This window comes from Ambystoma mexicanum, chromosome 12 (assembly GCF_040938575.1).
Source record: "Ambystoma mexicanum isolate Mex_15411 chromosome 12, UKY_AmexF1_1, whole genome shotgun sequence".
In the NCBI taxonomy this organism is placed as follows: Eukaryota; Metazoa; Chordata; class Amphibia; order Caudata; family Ambystomatidae; genus Ambystoma; species Ambystoma mexicanum.
Window position 1 is genome coordinate 1,252,274,293 of NC_090936.1, and position 19,476 is coordinate 1,252,293,768.

Sequence of the window (19,476 nt, forward strand, 5' to 3'; positions counted from 1 at the left end):
TTCTTTACTTTTGCCCCACATAAAGACTTCCCTCAATGGGGAGATGGGCATGCGTCTCATAATTCGTACCCAGGATGTGGTAGTGGCATCTCCCACCTACATCAAAATGGTGGTGGCTCTATGGCGCGTTGAAACACTTGTGTATAGGCACGTTATAAATGCCATATCATATCATGGACGTCGGGCTTTTCTGGGCAGGTGCTGTATTCAGCCGGTGCAGTATCAACCTGAATCCCTGGAGCAGCGCCTTCTTCACTGCCAAGCCCCAGGAGTCTCCCCCCCCCCCCCCCCCTCATGCCCTGGGACTCCGCTGTGGCTGTAGCCGATTGGGATGCAGCCGTTACCCCCAATGGGTATGGAGCACCCTGCCAGTAGTCCCAAGGAAAGCTTGGCGGGGACGCAGTTCCATATGGAGCTACTCCGCCAATTTGGGAGCCTCGCTGACAACTCATAGGGTCCCCTCGCTGGGCTGTTGGCCACTTTGCCTCGTTGTGACACGCCTCAGACGTTTCCACTGCTGTTTGCGTCAGGAGTGTACCGCTGCAGCAGGCGCTCATCATGGCTCACAAGGGCTAGCGCTATATGTATTTCTCTGCCTTCTGTGACACCATGCCACTTTATATACTAGCGGAGGGCATCCTGTGCAGAGCAGAGTACAAGACAAACATGGGGAGATGGGGCCTTCCCCTCCCAGCACCACAGTTTACTGAGAACAGGCTGCCCTGTTCCTGTGCTTGGCCACTCCCTCTACCCTGTCATTTTACTGTATATTTTTCATCATGGTATTTTTAGCCGCCTATTTAGTCATAAAATGAAAGGAGCTCTTTGGGTAAGGCATGATGGGGTACGCAGTCTAAGCAATATGCCTTGCTGGGAGAATGGTGACTCTGAATCGTGTTGGTCAGGATCTAAACCTCCCAAACAGCCACAGCAGGCGCAATAGTCGAACAGCGTCTGCTGGTGGCTCCACAGAGGGTCAAATCCTTAAAAAAAAAAAAAATCCCTTGCCATGAGAAAAACCATGTTGCATTCTTATGAGCTAAAGGTACTGCGGCTGCTACAGAGGACATATGCAGTACGTTATATCTGCTGAAGGGGCGCCATCTTGGGAAGGAACTAGACCGTCTCCACTGGTTCTTCCTATCGTTCATGGTGAGCTAGCGGGCCTGTGCCATCGCTGCCAGCAAAGTGGGTACATTGTGGGTGTTTGTGTGTGTAGGGGGTGTGCTAGACATGGGTGCCTCTGTTGCATTTTGCTGTACAAAAAGTGTAAGAAACCTGTAGTGAAAATGTGGGCAATAAAACAGTGAACCGCGTCCGTACCTTCGAGATTGGCCACTTTGATGGTTCATGCAACTTGACTGGGACCAAGGTCAGGTGATAGGAGGATGCTCCCCATATCACCCCTGTGCCCAACATCCACTGACTCAGGGTGGCATCAGCCCTCTGAGTCACATACCTTGCTGGTTCCCAAAAACAGGTAAGGGATTTTATCATATCCAATTTTCTGGCTGTCCGATTTCAATATCTTCTGTGTTGATTAGATTGCTTTGGCTATTGGTGATGACCTAAAATATCACAATATTGCTTAATGGAATTTATGTCCTTTGATTCTGTGTGGAATTAGAGTTCATCTGTTGTAATAGTGGCAAGTGTTAATGTTGCATTACCTGAATGTCTTGTGGTAACCATTTCAGTGCCAAGTGTTGCGTTACATGATTGTCATCAATGTCATAACATTCTCACACCATGTGAATGTCATTTCTATCGTCTAGATTTGTCCCAGACCTTGAAGACATTGTGACATTTGAAGAGCTAGTAAAAGAAGATGGACTTTCCGCAGAGACGCAGAATGCTGCCAGGTATTGCATGGCATGTACTTGAGATTATATTTTAAAATTAGAACCCACTCTAAGGCTTTGCATTTTGTTACTCTACTGAAGCAGCAAATAAGATTGTACAGTGCGAATGATTAGCCAATCCTGAACGTAGGAAGGCAGGCTTCTGGATCTCTGGAAAGCTAGAAAATGAACTAGCCCACTGCACATTCCATTCATCCCACTGTTTTCATAAAAGAAATGCAGTTTAAAAACTCTAAACATCATCATAGTGGGAATATTGATGAAGAATACTCCTTCCATATCTTGTCTGCTTCGACACACCCAATACCCTTCCTCTCCTTTTCACCTGGGCCCTTTGGGTCATCTTCAATGTTGACCCCGTTGTGGGACTTTTGTCTGCCGGTTGGCTGCATCGTTTTGTCCTTCAAGCTGTCCAGGTCTTCTTGGTCAGGTTCATCTCCATGGTACCTTCTTCGTTGTTGCTTCTACTCCTGGCTGCTGGGTAATTCCCTAGGAAGGTCGATGTTGGACCAGATTCTTAGTTTGGGCATATTGGGGCCCATCAAATATTTACTTTTTTCTCTTTGTATTTTGGGTCACCATTTTTTTTGTGTGGCCAGAGGGACTTGTCCACACATTCCCCCAGCCATTGTAACACTTTTTACCTTATGTAAGTAATATGATATTGGGTCACTCCTAAGACACCAATTTCCAGGGGTGCCTCAGCTGCACCATTTTGCCCTAATGTGATTTTATCACCCTACATTGGTATCGGGATTAGGCTGTGTGAGAAACCTGAAGGCGTCTCACCCACTAGTCCCCGGAGATCTGTCATCCAGGTGGCCTGCACACGGCCATCGCTTTTGGATCCAGTTCCTGGGGGTGACTAGTGCGGGGGAGATTACATTGGTGAGGGGTCCTTGGGGAGTGGTAGTGGGACACCGGATGGCGAGACCCGGCATCTCCTTCTCTGTAACACCTTTACCCCATTTTACCAAGTAGGATACTTGGGAATTGAACCCCCTCACCTTTCCCAACACAAAAACGTCCTCATGGACAGCTTGCTACAGGAGAAAAGGGACCAACACCCGAGCCGTGTACCTGACATGTCCCAATACAATGGTCGGGCAATTACTGCTGACCATTACACCTGAATTCCATTACACTTTCCCGCATGGATAAAAGGCAGCGCACGAAAGCTGCCTTGGAGCTAGAAAAAGCACCCGAGGAAGCAGCAGTTCCAAGATGGCAGTTTAAAACAAGACAAAAGACGGCAAAACCAAAGAGGATTGCAAGGAGGGAAGTGTCCAGGATATTTTCAATGAAAGACCTTTACTTTCATGAACCTTTGGAGAATGGGAAACGTAAGACCTGGAATCAAGGCTGAAGAATCCAGCATTGTGTGTCTGAGATACCTGGGGCTCTCCCGCATCCAGAGTCAAGGCGGGGAGAATCGTTTACTGCTGTGGTACGGTCCTTGGCTCCTACAACAAAGCTGCACCATTGAAGTCGGCACAGGCGGTGAGTTGGGGAGACTAATACCAGACCGGTCTGTGTTGAAGACAAGGTTGCAAGCAGCAACATTGTATAATGAACAGTGTATGAAGCATATGTGTCAAGTGACGCAAACACAATTAAACAGCAAATGAGTGATTGAACTTTGAAGCCAAGATACAATACCGTACATAGAGCGGTCCGGCACCACGTGGGTGCTCATTTGAAAGTCTGTTGGGTCCAGCTGGAAGGTGGCAAATGTGAATAGTGATAAAGAATTGTGAAATCGAAATGGTCCTGCAACGGGTCAAGCAAAACACTGTGCACATTCGAAAGGCTTAGATAATAGATGAAAAAGTAGTATGAAGTTGGTCAGAGACGGGTGGAGTGAGATCAGCGAAAAGCTTTTGGTTAAAACAAGTTGTGTAAAGTTATGAACATTGTGTTAAAACGAATCTGAGCCCAACCGAGGGGGATCAAGATCTGAGCCCAACTGAGGGGGATCCGAGATCTGAGGGGGATCTGGGGTGAACCGTGAGTCACCCGCGAAAGAATACTTAACTAGAAATTAGACGCATAAATAAAGTATGAACATTGTGTTGAAAGGATGAGACCGGCTGAAGAGGATCCGAGGTGAATAATGAATCGCCTAAGAAATTTGAGTACTTGTGATAATCTGAAAGAGGAAAATAACTTCTGGTTTATCGCATCAGGCCCTCTGAATGAAGAGACTTTGAAAGGTAAAGAGACTTGGGCACTGAAGGCCCTGATGCTAATGATTAAACTGTTTCTTCGTGCAAGAAAAGCCAGAGACTGTGCTAAGCTCGAGTGTACTGCCTTGTCCCGTGCTGAAAACGTGGGCAAGGGACGCCAACGGCCTGAACATCCTGGCATATCATTTTGTGAACACTTCTTTCTTTTTCGTAACATTGTTTCCCACACTATTTGTATTGAGAGGTAAGGATTGGCAATAGGTGTATTAGTATAGCCCTTTCATTTCGACAAGACGCTACTAGGACTGTGTTATTATTTGATGGTCGTAGCCTGCTCCCATCTGTAGATGTAGGGCCTGATTCATGGAATGTTTTCCTATGGGATTGCAGCATTATAAGACTTCCATGAATCAGGCCGTTAGGATTAGATAGGCGTTTTTCAAACCCTTTTTTAAGTTCAATAAACACCCTTGAACTGTGGTCACTTGTGTCTGTCTTACTGTTGATCCCATGCATTCCTTACAGTTGCTGGTAGCTATATTTTATTTTTGGCTTCACCAATAATGCACGCCATTTTACCCCATTGGTAGCTCAATGTACGTTTTTATATAGCTATTTGCGACAGCAGTGCATTTATTTTTAAATCCTGCTCGCAGCCATTCTGACGTTTGGGGCAACCAAGTGGTGGCCTCAAAATGGGCGTTTGACCACACATGCTCCTTTTGAGCCCACAATGGCCGCCTCCAAATTGATTTCAACCGATTTTGAACAGTGAGTCCCTGAGCTCGCGCTCTCTCTCACTTCTGTATGATTGGTCATCTGACCTTTTGACCCTTGCCCCCTCTAGTGATTGTCGATCTGGCCTTTGGCCAGTCCCTGTTTGCAGTGGTATTAAAGGCCTGGCGTAGTCCCTGCTTCTTGCTCTTGCTGCTTGTTCTGCTCATTGGAAGAGGCAGGTCTATTGACCTTCTTAAGGAATTTTCCCATGGCCACCATTCTTACCATTTCAAGTCCTTTCTTGGCCATACTGACTGGGTACAGTAGCTTGGGCATGTGCCGGTTTGGGTGCTTTGCCACCAGAAGTCCAATCTGCACTCCGCCTCCCCACATCTGCTGGGTCAAGCCCTCCACACTGGAGCATTTATCTGGGCCATTCATCGTTGCCTCCTGCCATTTCCCACCAGGATCTTCCGCCTGTTTGTGGGTCGCTGCTGGTGTCCAGAAGGATGTTGAGACTTCACCACCCTGCCAAATCTGCTGATTAGGGCGTTTGAGGTTGCCTTCAGCCCGCTGTCGCGGTCCTGGGATTCAGTCCCTTTATCCAGAGAGCCACTGGGGGCCTTCTTCGTCGGTTGACTCGCCTTCGCTGTGTCTTCCCTGCTGAAATCTTGACTTCAAGGTTTGAAGGTGAATGTTGAGGGAAGGCCATTTGTTACTTTTCTGTGTCGTTTGGTCCGTCGCTGGCTCCTGATGCTGGAGCAGTTCTGAATACTCCTAAATGGACTCTGGTGGACCCTGCCCTTGGACATTTGTCCTGTACCTATAATGGGTTCAGTGAGCATTACTGAACATATTTAGACTGGACTGTAATATACACAATAGAGTACACCTTAACTTTTCCCTTATAGGTTGCCAAGGTGAGGGGGGGATCCTCGCACAGTAGTGCTTATCTACTTTAAATAAAGGATTCTGCCAATGTGCCCACTCTAACCAGCCTTCTACAGCAATGTCTATGCAATTATCCAATGCTTTATGATTCCTATGCTTTTTAATAACTGTCACCAGTTGGTGCATTCTAAATTGAATCTAAAGTATATTGTGGTACCACGTAGGTGTGTATATATTTACTGTTATTAGGATAGTGTTGCCCGAGTACAAAGTGTGTTATTTATTGATGTATATATTTACTTGAACCTTAAAACTGTGTTATCACCTGGTGGGTGAACATTGCTTTGTGGCGGCTCGGGATTCATTGTACTTAAGAACCAGCCTGCATCGCTTCCCTTGACTCCCAGCCTTCTTTGCTTTTCCATTGCTACCATATAGAGAACCTTGGCTTGGATGCTCTGTGCCTCTACCCCTTCTGTATAGGGGGCAGAACTCCAAATCCCCCTTCCAGTCTTTACAATCACTCACCTGAATTTAGGGTAAGAGGAGTCCTGCACCCATTCCAGCAGATCAGAAATGGAGCCAAGTATCCTGTGCGGCTGTGCAGACAACAGAAGACCCGAGGACGTTTGAAGGGGCCTGGCGACCTTTACTGCAACTGTCCCAGTCAAGCCCAGCTAGACTACCTGATCTCAGAAAACCCCCACTAATGCTTGGACTCTTAGACTGGTGGGAGCACCCAGTCTCAACGCATTCCCACAATCCTACAGCCTGGACCCTCCGGAAGTGTCCCTGGACCACGGGGTGGACTCACCAGCTCTGCATTGGGCTACCATGCCAGAAGCGTTGCTGTTCTGCGTTTTTGCGTCTGCAGCTTAGGTAGTCGCCAACTAGTCCTACAAGTCGCCTTCTTGCCAAGTTTCAGCTTCCCAGCATCAAGGGATCCTGTCCTGGAAGTCTGCCTTCGTTCGCAACTGGATAGATGCCTGCTGTCACCCACTGGACCCAGTCATCCCCCGTCTAGTAGTGTCCTGAAAAGCCCTGCATTGGTACCTCATGCATTTCTTCTTCGAAATTGACCCGACCGGAATCTTCCTTACACTTGCAACACCTCTCTCCAGCGACTCCCATCTGACCTGCCAAGTCGTTTGTGAAAATCAGAGTAAGGACGGTGAGTATTCTCATTACTTACAGCTGGGCCTATCTCCGCCATTCTAAAAGTCTGTCAACAACTTTGATGTATTCCACGCTTTTTTAACCTTTGCTTAAAAAGCTGTTGTAATGGTTAGAAAAAGCATATTGCTTACCAGTTACATACTTGTGATGTCTTTTCGAACATGTCTTAATAACACAAGAACTCTTCCTGATTTTCTCCCCTCTCCACAAAGCCCCATTTCACTTGGGGATTGGAATGATAAAGTTAGGGCTTCTCTCCTTACACAACTACTTCCCTTTCAGGTCTTTAGGTGAATTGTGTGCATTTTTATAACCAAAGGTGATTGTATATATGTTGTATATTTGGAGTGTTGTGTGATTCATTTTCCTAGTGATTTTTTGGGGCCTATAATAAATTTAGCATTTTTTAAATGACCTGTATAAGTAGAATCATTATGTATTTCACTGTCTGGACTCATTGTGACCCCTGAGCCCACTCACCTCACCTCTCCTGAGACTTCGCCATGACCACTGTCCAAGTTTACTTTTGGTTGTGTCTGAACTCCCAGAGTTCCCCAGTTCACTATAACAAGGATGGCCTTCTGAAATCTGTCCACCCAGCCAGATTTGAGAAACCCATCTTAACAAAATGTGATCTCAGGAATTCTGGACAATGGCACAAATGTTGAACCGGTCTTCTTTTCACCATGCTATAAAAAGTCCTCTTTTAGATCTGTGGAAAACTCCCTGCTTGGTGCCAGCATTCCATAAGGATTTTACCAGGTAATACAGACCAGCTTTCTCTGACCCGGAGTTCCTCACTAGACACCTGTCACGTGACAGTCTGGTGGTGGAAGCAGCTACGGTTGTCACCAAGGCAAGCACCTACCCCATCTTTGCTCTCGGACAGCTCTCCCCTCCAGTGCAGCCCCTACCGCAAAACCTCTTTGAGGACTTCTGCCACTCCGCACCCATAGGGGGGCATTTGCCACACTATTTTCAAGAATGGTACTATACTACTACAGACGCATGGGCACGGCAAGTGGCTTTTCAGAAAGATTTCCTCCCCTTCTTAAAGTGTCCTTCCTGACCACTTCCTATTCCTGATCCACTGCCAGAGGTTTCCTCTCCTCTGGAGAACGGTGCTATAGAGTCAGTACAGGAGAGGAACAAGGGGTGGAATGCTCTTTATTTTTTGGTTACAAAATAGGACGGAGGTCTGCATCCCATCTTGGACCTCAGGCGCTTGAACGAGTTCCTCAGGAAGGACAAGTTCAAGATGGTAACACTCTCGAGATCCTCCAAGCCCTAGAAATTCAGGATCGGGGAATGTCACTCGACCTGCAGGACGCTTACTTCCATGTGCCGATCCATCCAAAGCACAGGAAGTATCCAAGTTTTGTGATAGGCAACACTCACTACCAGTTTGGAGTTCTGTCTTTCTGGCTTATCTCCACCCGAGGGTCTTCACCAAGCTGTTGGCGGTAGTGGTAGCCAGTCTCAGGAAAGGGGATTCATGTCTTTCCCTACCTGGACGCGGTCTCCGGATCAAGCCCTGGATCATTTCAGTCACTCCTACAACCTCATCCACAGAGTCCCTCAATTTAATGAAGCCTAAGCTGACTGTTAGGAAAGTTTTTAAAAAAAAAAATTTTTTAGCAACGTTCCCTCCCTTTCTCTGGACCCCCAAACTTTTAGCTTTTTGTCCTGACTTTTTCCAGTAAAGTGAATTCGAAGGGATTGCTTCCTCCGACATATTCCACATCTATGACCGGTATTCACCACAGCTGTGCTGCTTCGGAAAATGTTTTGCATCCTGCGTCAATGATGTCGATACCCTGTCCTCGAGGGCCTCCGTCAAGCCGACATCACCGGATGTTATAAGTAGGACGCACAACGCCCGTAGCCTCAGTTCAGTTTTTTCTGCGAACGTGTTCGCTTCAGAGATCTCGGCGCCCCTCGGTTCTTCTGATTTCTATCGGTTCTTCGAACTTGGTGTTTGTGTAGATATCATGTCTTCGTCGTCTTCTACCCCGCGGTCAGGATTCAAGAAGTGTCGGTACTGTGGTTCCAAGATGTCCTTATGGACCCGCATGACGCCTGCCTCTGGTGCCTCGGCGAGGACCACGCCACCGATGACTGATGATTGCCAGTCTTTGACGTCTAAGGCCTTGCGGGAGCGGAAGAAGAAGCGATCTGTTGGTAGGGTTTCCAAACCCCGAAAGTCGAAATCTGCAGGGCTTTCGACCGACTACTCTAGGGGCGACTCTCCGTGTCATCGTAAGTCCAGGGGGGTCTCGGTCCCGGAGTGATTCTGCCATTCCTCTGCCTCTTCTAAGCACTCGCGGAAGCGCCGTCACTGGTCGCCTACCCCGTCCTCGTCTGAGGACTCCGCCAGACGGCAGGTAGCTTGTCCTACCAAGCATTCCTCTCCTGCCGAATGGGACGCATTTCATAAGGAAATGATGGCGATTTTCGAGTCACAGGGCTCCATTCCGTCCGTTCCTTCGAGAGAAGCCAGCAAGGAATGCACTAGGGCCACCGTTATCACGCCTTCGGGCTCGGAGCGGTCGCCGCGATCACCGGGAACCTTCGAGGTCCCGGTCAGACAAGGTGGATCGCTCTAGCCATGCCCGCTCCAGGTCCCGGTCCTTGACTCCCTCAAGACCGGCGGAGCCTGTGAGGTCTTCTAAGAAGACGTCGGCGCCATGTCAGTCGAGGGACTCTCTCGAGGCTCCGCCTCCGAGAAAGTCATCGATGCCATCTGCGCCGAGGCCGTTGAAGGACCCGCTTGGGGCTCCAGTCTCGAGGCCTGTGTCGAAGCTGTCGGCACCTCATTCGACACTGATTCTGTCGACGCCCTCAACGCCTTTTGTGGAGGCTTTACCGGAGGAACCCCGTGCATCGGTGGAAACTCCGAGAAAGGCCCTGAAGAGGTCAGTGAGGCCTGTATTTGAGCCTTTTTCTGTGCCCTCGTCCAGGGATTTATTCCAGCCTCTGGATTACATCTCTGAGGTGGGTGAAGGGTCTGATGAAAGTTTGGTTCCTGATGAGGTTCCTGACGAACTCTTGGCTGGCCATAGCCAGTTGGAAGACCTGTGTCAGTCTTTGCATGACGCCAGTGGTCTGGACAACTCTCCGGAGGTTGTGTTCGGTAGGCCTGAGCCTGGCACGCATGCCGAGTCTTCATACCGGCGTCTCATGTCGAGGGTGATGGAGTACTTGGGGTGGTCTGTGCCACCAGTGGATTTTCTGCAGGATGACCTGACAGATATCCTTGACCAGGGTCCACCCACTGACCCGGTGCTGCCATTTCATATGGCTTTACAGAGAAGGGTGGTGGCGGCTTGGACTGCTCCGGAGAGTCTCCCGGCAGTGAGCAAGTTGTTGCCAAAAAAATATCATCCAGCCAGTAGCGACCCCTGCTACTTGCTATGCACCCCACTCCGGAGAGTTTGGTGGTGCAGGCGGCTACGGCCCCAGCAAAGCAGGCGTCGTACCCTACCATCCCTCCTGATAGGGACGACAAACGTTTTGATGGCTGGGCGAAGAAAGTGTTTTCTTCAGGGGGTATGGCTTTACAGGCAGCCAAGTCCGTGTGTGCCTTAGCACGTTTCACTCACACTCTGTGGGAGGAACAGGATGGTTTTCGTGCCCTCGTTCAGGATGGCAAGGATGCCATGTGTGAATCCGTTCAGTCGGGTCTGGACATGGCAGACGGTGTCAGCCGGTCCATGGCGGCGAGCACCGTGATGCGCAGATTTGCGTGGTTGCGGAAGTCGGGGTTTGCTCCTGACGTACAAGCCCGGCTTCTCAACATGCCCTTTGATGGTGTACATCTTTTTGGCTGACGAGAGCCTTGAGAGGTTGCAGACCTCCAAAGCTGCAGCGAAGTCGTTGAGCGCTGAATTTCGCCAACCTCTGCCTTTTCGCCCTAGGGGACAGCAATGGAGGGGAGGTTCCTTTCGATACTACTCTTCTCCAGCGTGGGGTCCCGCATGGATTCACATGCTCATGAATATTCCCCGTCGTCAGGCTGGGAATCCTCGGTAAAGAAAAAATCAGTATCATTTTTGTTTCTGATCTGTCTTTCTTAGTAGTAACCAATCACTGATCTCTGTGTCATACTGCCCCCAGCCAATGACTGCCCTCTCCCTAAGCCCCGCCTCTGGCAGCCATCCTCAGATTTTTACCGCACGCTCAAGTGTTGGGAGTCCTCGTGTTTAGCTCTCGTTTTTTGCTGCATTTTCACGTTTTGATTTCAGGAGATTTCTCATTTTTTTCGATTTAATCGAGCCTCAAGCTCCACCGTTTCTACTTCAGATAACGGGGACCCGTTTCGGAATTCTTCTACGCCCCTCAAGGGTGAAGTTTTCGTCGAGTTGACACTTCTTGGAGGATTCCGGACGATCTGCGGCCTACCTCAACGGACATGGCCCAGGATAAGGGGAGCTCGACGCCTGGATCCAAGCTGTTCAGGAACTGCCCTGGATGCGGATTATATAACGTTTTCAAGGAGGACGAGCATTTGCGATGCCTTTACTGCCTCCATGGGGACAAGACGCACGTGGAGAAGGACTGTGCGTTCTGCAAGAATCTTTCGGAACGGACCAAACAAGATCCTCGTTCCCGCCTCGCCACCTGGCTGGAGAAGGGCACAGCAAGTGAGAAGGCGAAGAAGAAGTCTGAGCGGGCTTCTAAGTCCTTTGAGGGCGCCCCGGCGACGGGAGTCCAACAGAAGGCCAAGCACCGTGAATCTGCGGGCTCCGGGAGCGCCGAAAGGTCGGGCTCTTCGGTTGCCAAGCAGGGTGCTACTTCCCCGGCACGTTCGACCACGAGCCAGCATTCTGGTTCGGGGAAGAGGAAGTCCGAGAACCCGGGTAAGCCGCTGGAGCGGACCCGGTCGATCTCGAAGGGGGAGCGAGGCGCAGACCCTCCCCCCTAGGCGAAGGCCCAGGACGCACCTAAGGTGGTGAGGGCTTTGATCCACCCGGCTAAGGCCTCTACCGAAGTGGTCGCTGCAACCCTGGCGGAGCCGGCTGAGACTATGCCAATGGAAACGGCCTCTGGGCCCAGAGTATCCCTGCCGCCTCGGAGGGAATCCTCTTTCCAGCCCATCGCTAAGACCCCCGTGAAGCCCCCGGCTGAAAAAGAGGGGGGGCGGTGGCCATTACAGACTCGGAATCAGCCTCTGAGGAGGAACTGGTGGAGACCGAGAAGGGCCTCAACGAAAGGTCCATAGGCCTCAACGAGAGGTTCAGAAACCTCAACGAGAGGTTTGAGAAGGTTCGATCCCAGGGGACGGTCCCTGCTGATGTGATCGAAGATAGCGACAAACAGGGCCCAATGGAGCGGCCATCCCGTCCGTCGCAGCCATTGCCCGAGCCCCAGGATAGCTCGGCGGCCGTTTTGTTGGCAATCCAATCCTTATGTACCGAGATAAGGACGAGATTACCACGCACCCCGACGGAGGAGCCAGAACCAGACACGTCGGGAAGCCCTCCGAACAAGCGGAGGAGAGTCCACCCCGCTCCGCCCTTCGTGCCTGCGAGACCGGTGGACCCCTCATCCCCCTCGCCGGGAGAGGATACGGCGACAGATACGGGGATGGATGATGACGGCGGCGATGAGACAACAGACACCCCGTCTTCACCAACCCCCCCCAGCCTCCGCAGGCGTCCCCAGCCGACGAGGTTGGCTCTTTCCACTCCATGATAACCAGGGCATCCGAGCTCTTTCAGCTCTGCCCTGAAGAACAGAAAAAGGAGGGGTTTCTGTACCAACGACGAGAGGCTAAGAGGAAGACGGTCCTCGCGGTGCCTTTACTCGACGACATCTGGGACGAGGGGCTTGCGGTCCTCAAGAACCCTGCCACGACACCCGCCAAGAGGGACAGGTACGAGAAGAAGTACCGATTCCCCTATGTCTCCCCCTTGTGCCTCAGGGCCCAGCCCACGCCGGACTTGGTCGTGTCGGCAGCAGCTAAGAAGAAGGCAGTGGGCACGGCGGCTTCAACTTCCACTTCACCGCCAGACAGCGAGGGCAAGAAGTTGGACTCAATGGGACGACGAGTCATCTCGTCGGCGGCGACGACAATTAAGGCGGCCAATGCCTTAGCGATCATGGCCCGCTACGACGGGCAGCTCTGGTCAAAATAGCTCCCCTGCTAGATTTCCTGCCTGATGACAAAAGGGCGGAGACCCTAGAAATTCTGCAGGAGGGCGAGGTGGCGTCGGATCACGCCATAACGGTGGCGACGGACATCGCCGATAGCGGATTTCGCCAACTGGGCAACAGTTTGCCTCTGACGACGGGGATGGCTCAAGATGACAGACTTTCGCCAGGACGTCCAGACCAGGGTGTTGGACATGCCGTTCAACGGCAACAACCTCTTTGGTAAGGCGATGGACGAGTCTCTACAGGCCATCAAGACCGACTCGGAGACGGCCCGGGCCTTAGGGGTGCTTCAACAGTGACGGCCCTTTCGTAGCTCCGGAGGCAGACAGGGTGCCTCCAAAGGTTCCAGCGGTGGCTCCTCCACTTACCGCCAGGTGGCCCGCTCCTCTTCCCAGGAGGCCTACAGAGGTCGCAGCAAGCAAGGGGGATCCCACCGTCGTCGCCAAGGAGGCCAAGGCGGCAAGGCCGCCTCCAAGCAAGACTGACCCGGCCGTGTTGTCGGGCCCCCACTGAAGCACCCCAGTGGGAGGCCGGCTGACGAAGTTCATCAGCGTGTGGGAGTCATCTCCACCGACCGTTGGGTGTGGGAGTCATCTCCACCGACCGTTGGGTGTTGGACACCCTGGCCAACGGGCACTCGCTGGAATTCCAAAAGAAGTGCCCTCGCATTCCTCCCGTGGCCAGGAAGGAAAATCACGTCCCTCAACTGCTGTTGGAGGTAAGGGCGATGCTCAAGAAAGGTGCCATCGAGCTCGTCCCCAGAAGGCTCCGGAGTGTACTCAAGGTACTTCCTCGTCAGGAAGAAGACAGGCGGTTGGCGCCCTATCCTGGACCTGCGTCACTTAAACAAGTACATCAAGGTGCAGAAATTCTGGATGATCACCCTCCAGCACGTGCTGGGACAGCTGGAGGAAGGCGACTTCCTGTCGTCTCTGGACCTGGAGGATTCTTACTTCCACATCCCTTTTCTAAAAAGGCACAGGAAGTTCCTCAGGTTTGTGGTTCAGGAACGCCACGACCAATTCAGAGCCCTACCGTTTGGATTAAAGTCTGCACCCAGGGTTTTCACCAAGTGCCTGGCACCAGTGGCGGCGCGGTTGCGCCTGCAGGGGATCCACGTTTACCCCTACCTGGTCGACTGGCTAATCCGGGCAAGGACAAGGGAACTTGCCGTCGAACACACGGCGAGGACCGTCCGGTTGCTCACGGAGCTGGGGTTCGCCATCAACTACCCCAAATCACACCTAGTTCCATCGCAGATAGCACTATTTCTGGGAGCGAAGCTCGATACAGTGGGGCAATTGGCCTCCCCTTCAGAAGAGAGGACCAAGACCATCCTGGGCAAGGTGCAGCGCCTGCTAGCCACGGACGTGGCCAGGGTGAGGTCCATCAAGTCCCTCATCGGGATGATGTCCTCATGCATCTATCTTGTACCCCTTTGTAGACTTCGGATGCGTCCGCTACAGGATTTCCTCGACGGCCGCTGGCTTCAGGCGAGGGACTGTTTCGAGAACTGGATCCCACTCGACGAGGAGTTCCGTCGGGTGATCTTGTGCTGGGGCATCCGTGCTCACCTCACGACAGGCATGGAATTTCAAATCCCGGCGTTTCAGGAGATGGTGATGACAGACACCTCTCTGGAGGGTTGGGGGGGCCCACACCGGAGACCTCCACGCAAGAGGCCTTTGGCTCCCGGAGGAGAGGTCTCTCCACATCAACATTCTGGAGCTCCGAGCAGTGTTCTGGGCTCTCAAGTCATTCCTTCCGTCCCTCAAGGGCAAAGTGGTGAGGATCTTCACAGACAAAACCACCACGATGTTCTATATACGGAAGCAAGGAGGCACCAGATCCCCAGCCCTATCCAAGGAGGCCCAGGATCTGTGGCACTGGGCCGTCGCCCAGGGGATGTTTCTGGTTCCCTTCCACCTGGCAGGAGTAAAAAACACCATCGCCGACTCACTCAGCAGGCAGCTGCGACTCTTCCAACGATGGGGCAAACCCCCAGATCGACCTGTTCGCGACAAAGTCCAAGTTCCAGAGGTTCGCCAGCAGGTTCCCACAGCCGAGGAGCATGGGCGATGCTTTCTCGTTCCCTTGGGACGGCCTGTTCTATACGCGTTCCCTCCATTGCCGTTGCTGCTCCGCCTCATCAACCAGCTCGAAGTCCAGGTGCAGGATGATCCTCGTCGCACCGGCGTGGCCGAGGCAGATCTGGTTCCCGGACCTTCTGGACTTGTCAACGTCCCCGACAGTGAGGCTGCCGGCGGACGCGGATCTTCAATCCAGAGAAGGAGGTGCCATTCTCCATCACGACCCACAGTCGCTGAACTTGCAGGCCTTTCTCCTGCAGCACTAGAGTTTGGAGGGTACGATATCGCGGCTGATTGCAGAGAGGTTCTTGCAAAGGCCAGGGCGTCCTCAACTCTCAAGTGTTACGGTCATAAATGGAAAAGGTTCTCTGTCTGGTGCCGTGCACAGAAGATTAACCCTCTGCGGATTATGGCCCCTCAAGTGCTGCCGTACCTACTGTCGATGGCCAAAGCTGGACTGGCTCACGCCTCCATAAAAATACATCTGGCTGCCATCTCCCGATATACCAGGACTACGGGACTGGGCGTCCTTGTGGTCTCATTGCCTGGTGAAGGAATTTATGAAGGGACTTTTCCGATCATTCCCGCCGGTGAAGGCTCCTGCCCCGGCATGGGAGCTTAATGTGGTGCTGACCAGGCTCATGGGAGCCCTATTCGAGCCTATGCATTCGGTGCTTTTGAAGTTCCTGTCGTGGAAGACAGCGTTCCTCGTGGCCATCACCTCTGCACGACGAGTGGGAGAGATTCAGGCCTCCATACTTGACTTTTCATGACAAGAGGGTGGTGCTGATGACGCACCCCTCCTTCATGCTCAAGGTGCCGTCGGACTGCCACCTCTTGGTGTTACCAGTTTTCTTCCCGTCGCCTTCGACGACGGCCGAGAGGACTTTGCACTCGCTGGATGTAGCTAGATCGCTGAAGTTCTACGTAGACCGCAAGAAGAGTTTTCGGAAGACGTCACAACTGTTTGTGAACTTTGGGTCTGTGAATCAAGGGAAGGCTCTCTCGAAGACTTCCATTTCCAGATGGCTCTCCGGCTGCATCATGCATTGTCACCGGTTGGCAAACGGACCGCTGCCCGGCCGTCCGAGAGCCCATTCGACCAGAGCGATCGCTGCTACCACGGCATTCCTGTCTGGTGTGCCCCTGCTGGACATCTGCAGGACTGCTACGTGGAGGTCGACGCACACCTTCACAAGATTCTACTGCGTCGATCGGGACTCCAGGAAGGAGTCCAGGGTCGGCCAAGCAGTACTGCGCAATCTGTTCGCTTAAGGTGAGCCTGGTGAGGAGGTAAGAGATGCTTAATGTTGAGTTTTTGGATTGCTTAATGTTGAGCCTATTGCCACCTCCTGTGGTTGTGCATGTGTATACTGCTATGTATTCTTTTATTCATGAGCATGTGAATCCATGCCAGACCCCATGCTGGAGAAGGAACAAGTTACTTACCTGTAAATGTTGTTCTCCGGCATGGGTCTGGCATGGATTCACATGCGAACCCTCCCACCTACCCTTCTGCGGCTCTTCACTTGGTCATACTGCCACTTGGCGTGCTACCAAATCTGAGGATGGCTGCCAGAGGCGGGGCTTAGGGAGAGGGCAGTCATTGGCTCGGGGCAGTATGACCCAGAGATCAGTGATTGATTACTACTAAGAAAGACAGATCAGAAACGAAACTGATACTGATTTTTTCTTTACCGAGGATTCCCAGCCTGACGACGGGGAATATTCATGACCCATGCTGGAGAACAACAGTTACAGGTGAGTAACTTGTTCCTTCCTTTGGTAGATCGAAGGGGCCACCGTAGGAGTACCAGAGGTGCTAAACAAGGTACTCGAGGTGCCAAGGCCGCTCAGGCAGTTGCCTCTTTGCCCTCAGGCACTGCTGCAGTCAGATCAGCTCAGTCATGAGGCCATGTCCATGGTTCGCCGGTTGGGGGAAGGCTGGCGCCGCATCTTGTAGAATGGCGTGCCATTACTTCAGATGTGTGGGTTCTGGAGATCATAGCCCACGGCTACTGTCTTCCTTTCCGGCAGAGGACTCACGACAATCCACCAGGGAATCTCTCTTTGAAGAGTTTGGATCCGCTCCTTGCGCAGGAAATCAAATCCCTCCTGGACAAAGGCACCATAGAACGGGTGCCTGTAGCGGAGACGCGCAAGGGATGGTATTCCCCATATTTTTTGATCCCGAAGAAAGACGGGGGGGATTGAGACCCATCATGGACTTTCGTGGTTTGAACAAGCTCCTCAGGAAGGACATGTTCAAGATGGGTACTCTCTCTCAAGTCCTCCAGGCCCTTCAACTTCAGGACTGGTTGGTGTCTCTCGACCTCAAGGACGCTTACTTTCATGTGCCGATTCATCCCAAGCACAAGAAGTACCTGAGGTTCGTGGTTGGCGACTCGCATTTTCAGTTTGGGCTCCTGCCGTTCGGATTGACCTCCGCTCCGGGGGTCTTCACCAAGCTCATGTTGGTGGTGGCAGCGGATCTCAGGAAAGGGGGATCCACGTCTACCCCTACCTGGACGATTGGTTGATCCGGGCGCGCTCTCCTGAGCAAGTGCTGGATCATCCGTCAGTCACCTGCTACTCCCTTCACAAGCTGGGCTTCTCCTTCAACTTAAAGAAGTCCCACTTGACACCTCCCCAGCGGCTCCAGTACATCGGGGCAGTGCTCGACACATCCCTGGGGCTGTGTTTGCCTCCCCAGGTGAGGACTTATCACATTCTGCAGATGGTGAACAAGTTTCAACATGCCCAGAGTCTCCCGCCGTTCGAGTTCTTGAGGTTGCTCGGCCTCATGGCATCCTGCATTCTCCTGGTGCCAGAGGCCAGGCTGCGGATGAGATCTCTGCAGTGGGCTCTCAAGATGCAGTGGTCACAGTCCTCCGGCAGGATGTCGGAATCCGTTCAGGTGCTGCCCTGGCCAGGATCTTCTGTGGTGGGCCGTCGAAGGCAATCTGATGAAGGGGGCTCCATTTTGGCTACCCTGGCTGGAGGTGACCATCGTGACTGACGCATCCCTCACGGGATGGGGAGCTCATGCCAACTAGTTGACATTCAGCGGTCGTTGGTCTCCGACAGAGTCCAGACTCCATATCAATCTGTTAGAGCTGCGGGCCGTCAGGCTAATCCTGAAGGCTTTTCTGCCGTCTGTCCTGATTCTGACGGACAATACAGTGGCCATGCACTACCTCAACAAAAAGGGGGGGGGGCAGGGTCTCTCTGTGCAAAAAGGTGATGCAGCTCTGGTTCTGGGCCATCCAGCAGGAAATTTCGATCTCGGCAGTTCATCTGGCCAGAGACGAAAACGAGGCGGCGGACGCTCTGAGAAGGCAGAGCACGGTCTCTCACGAGTGGGAGCTGGCTCAGGAGATTCTGTTGGAGATCTTTGGCTTTTGGGGGACCCCGCAAGTGGATCTCTTTGCCACCAGTGTCAACCGGAAGTGCGAAAGATTCTGATTGCGGGACTTTCCTCCAAAAGGAGCGTTGGGGGAGGCGTTCGTAGTGGAGTGGTCCTTCCCACTGCTGTACGCGTTTCCTCCAGTCCCCATCATTCCGCAAGTGCTGCAGAGGTTACGGAGGTTCGGTTCCCGAATCATCCTCATTGCTCCGGCATGGGCCAGGAGAACGTGGTACCCAGACCTTCTCGACATGTCTGCCCTCTACGCCGTCTTCGCTACCGAGACGATCTGCTCTCATGGGAGGGAGGTCAGGTTCTCCATCCAGAGGTCAAGTCTCTCAACCTTCATGCTTGGCTTCTGAAAGGTTGAGGTATAAGGATTGGTACCTGAAGACGTGATGAAGGTGTTGCTTTCGGCCAGAAGGCCCGCAACAAAGTCCTTGTACCGTTGCCATTGGAGAAAATTCTGCGACTGGTGCAGGGTTAAGAATGTGGATCCTTTTTCATGTGCCATTTCTGTGGTTCTGTCTTTTTTCCTTTCGTTAGCCCTCAAGGGCCTGCAAGTGGGTACCATTAAAGGTTACCTGGCGGCGCTGTCCATATTCAAGCGCTCGTCTGAGGAGTGTCCTTATTTTAAGATTCCTTTGATTTCTCAGTTTCTGAAAGGGCTCACTAATGTGTTCTCACCGTCACCTTTCCGGGTGTCTGGTTGGGATTTGAACCTGGTTCTAAAATTCCTAATGGGAGCTCCGTTTGAGCCTTTACATTCTTGTCCTTTGAGACTGTTTTTTTAGTTGCGGTTACTTTGCTCGCAGAGTGAGTGGGTTGCAGGCACTATGCGACAAGCTACCCTTCACGGTGTTCCATAAGGACAGGGATGTCCTTAGGGTTTGTCCTTCTTTTCTTCCAAAGGTTGTGTCGGCATTTCATTTAAGCCAGGTCTTTCTTCTGGCTTTCTATCCTCCTCCGCATCCTGGTAAGGAAGAGGAGCG

At 52.1% G+C, this 19,476-nt stretch overlaps 1 protein-coding gene across 4 annotated transcripts in view; it reads left to right on the forward strand.

Moving 5' to 3' along the window:
- WASHC4 (WASH complex subunit 4) overlaps positions 1–19,476 on the forward strand; it is a 1,230,387-nt gene that overhangs the window by 890,179 nt on the left and 320,732 nt on the right. For all 4 annotated transcript variants that reach the window (XM_069629940.1, XM_069629941.1, XM_069629942.1 and 1 more), the window contains one exon: positions 1,776–1,862. In XM_069629940.1, coding sequence (XP_069486041.1) covers positions 1,776–1,862 — 87 coding nt within the window. The remainder of the gene's footprint in view (positions 1–1,775; positions 1,863–19,476) is intronic.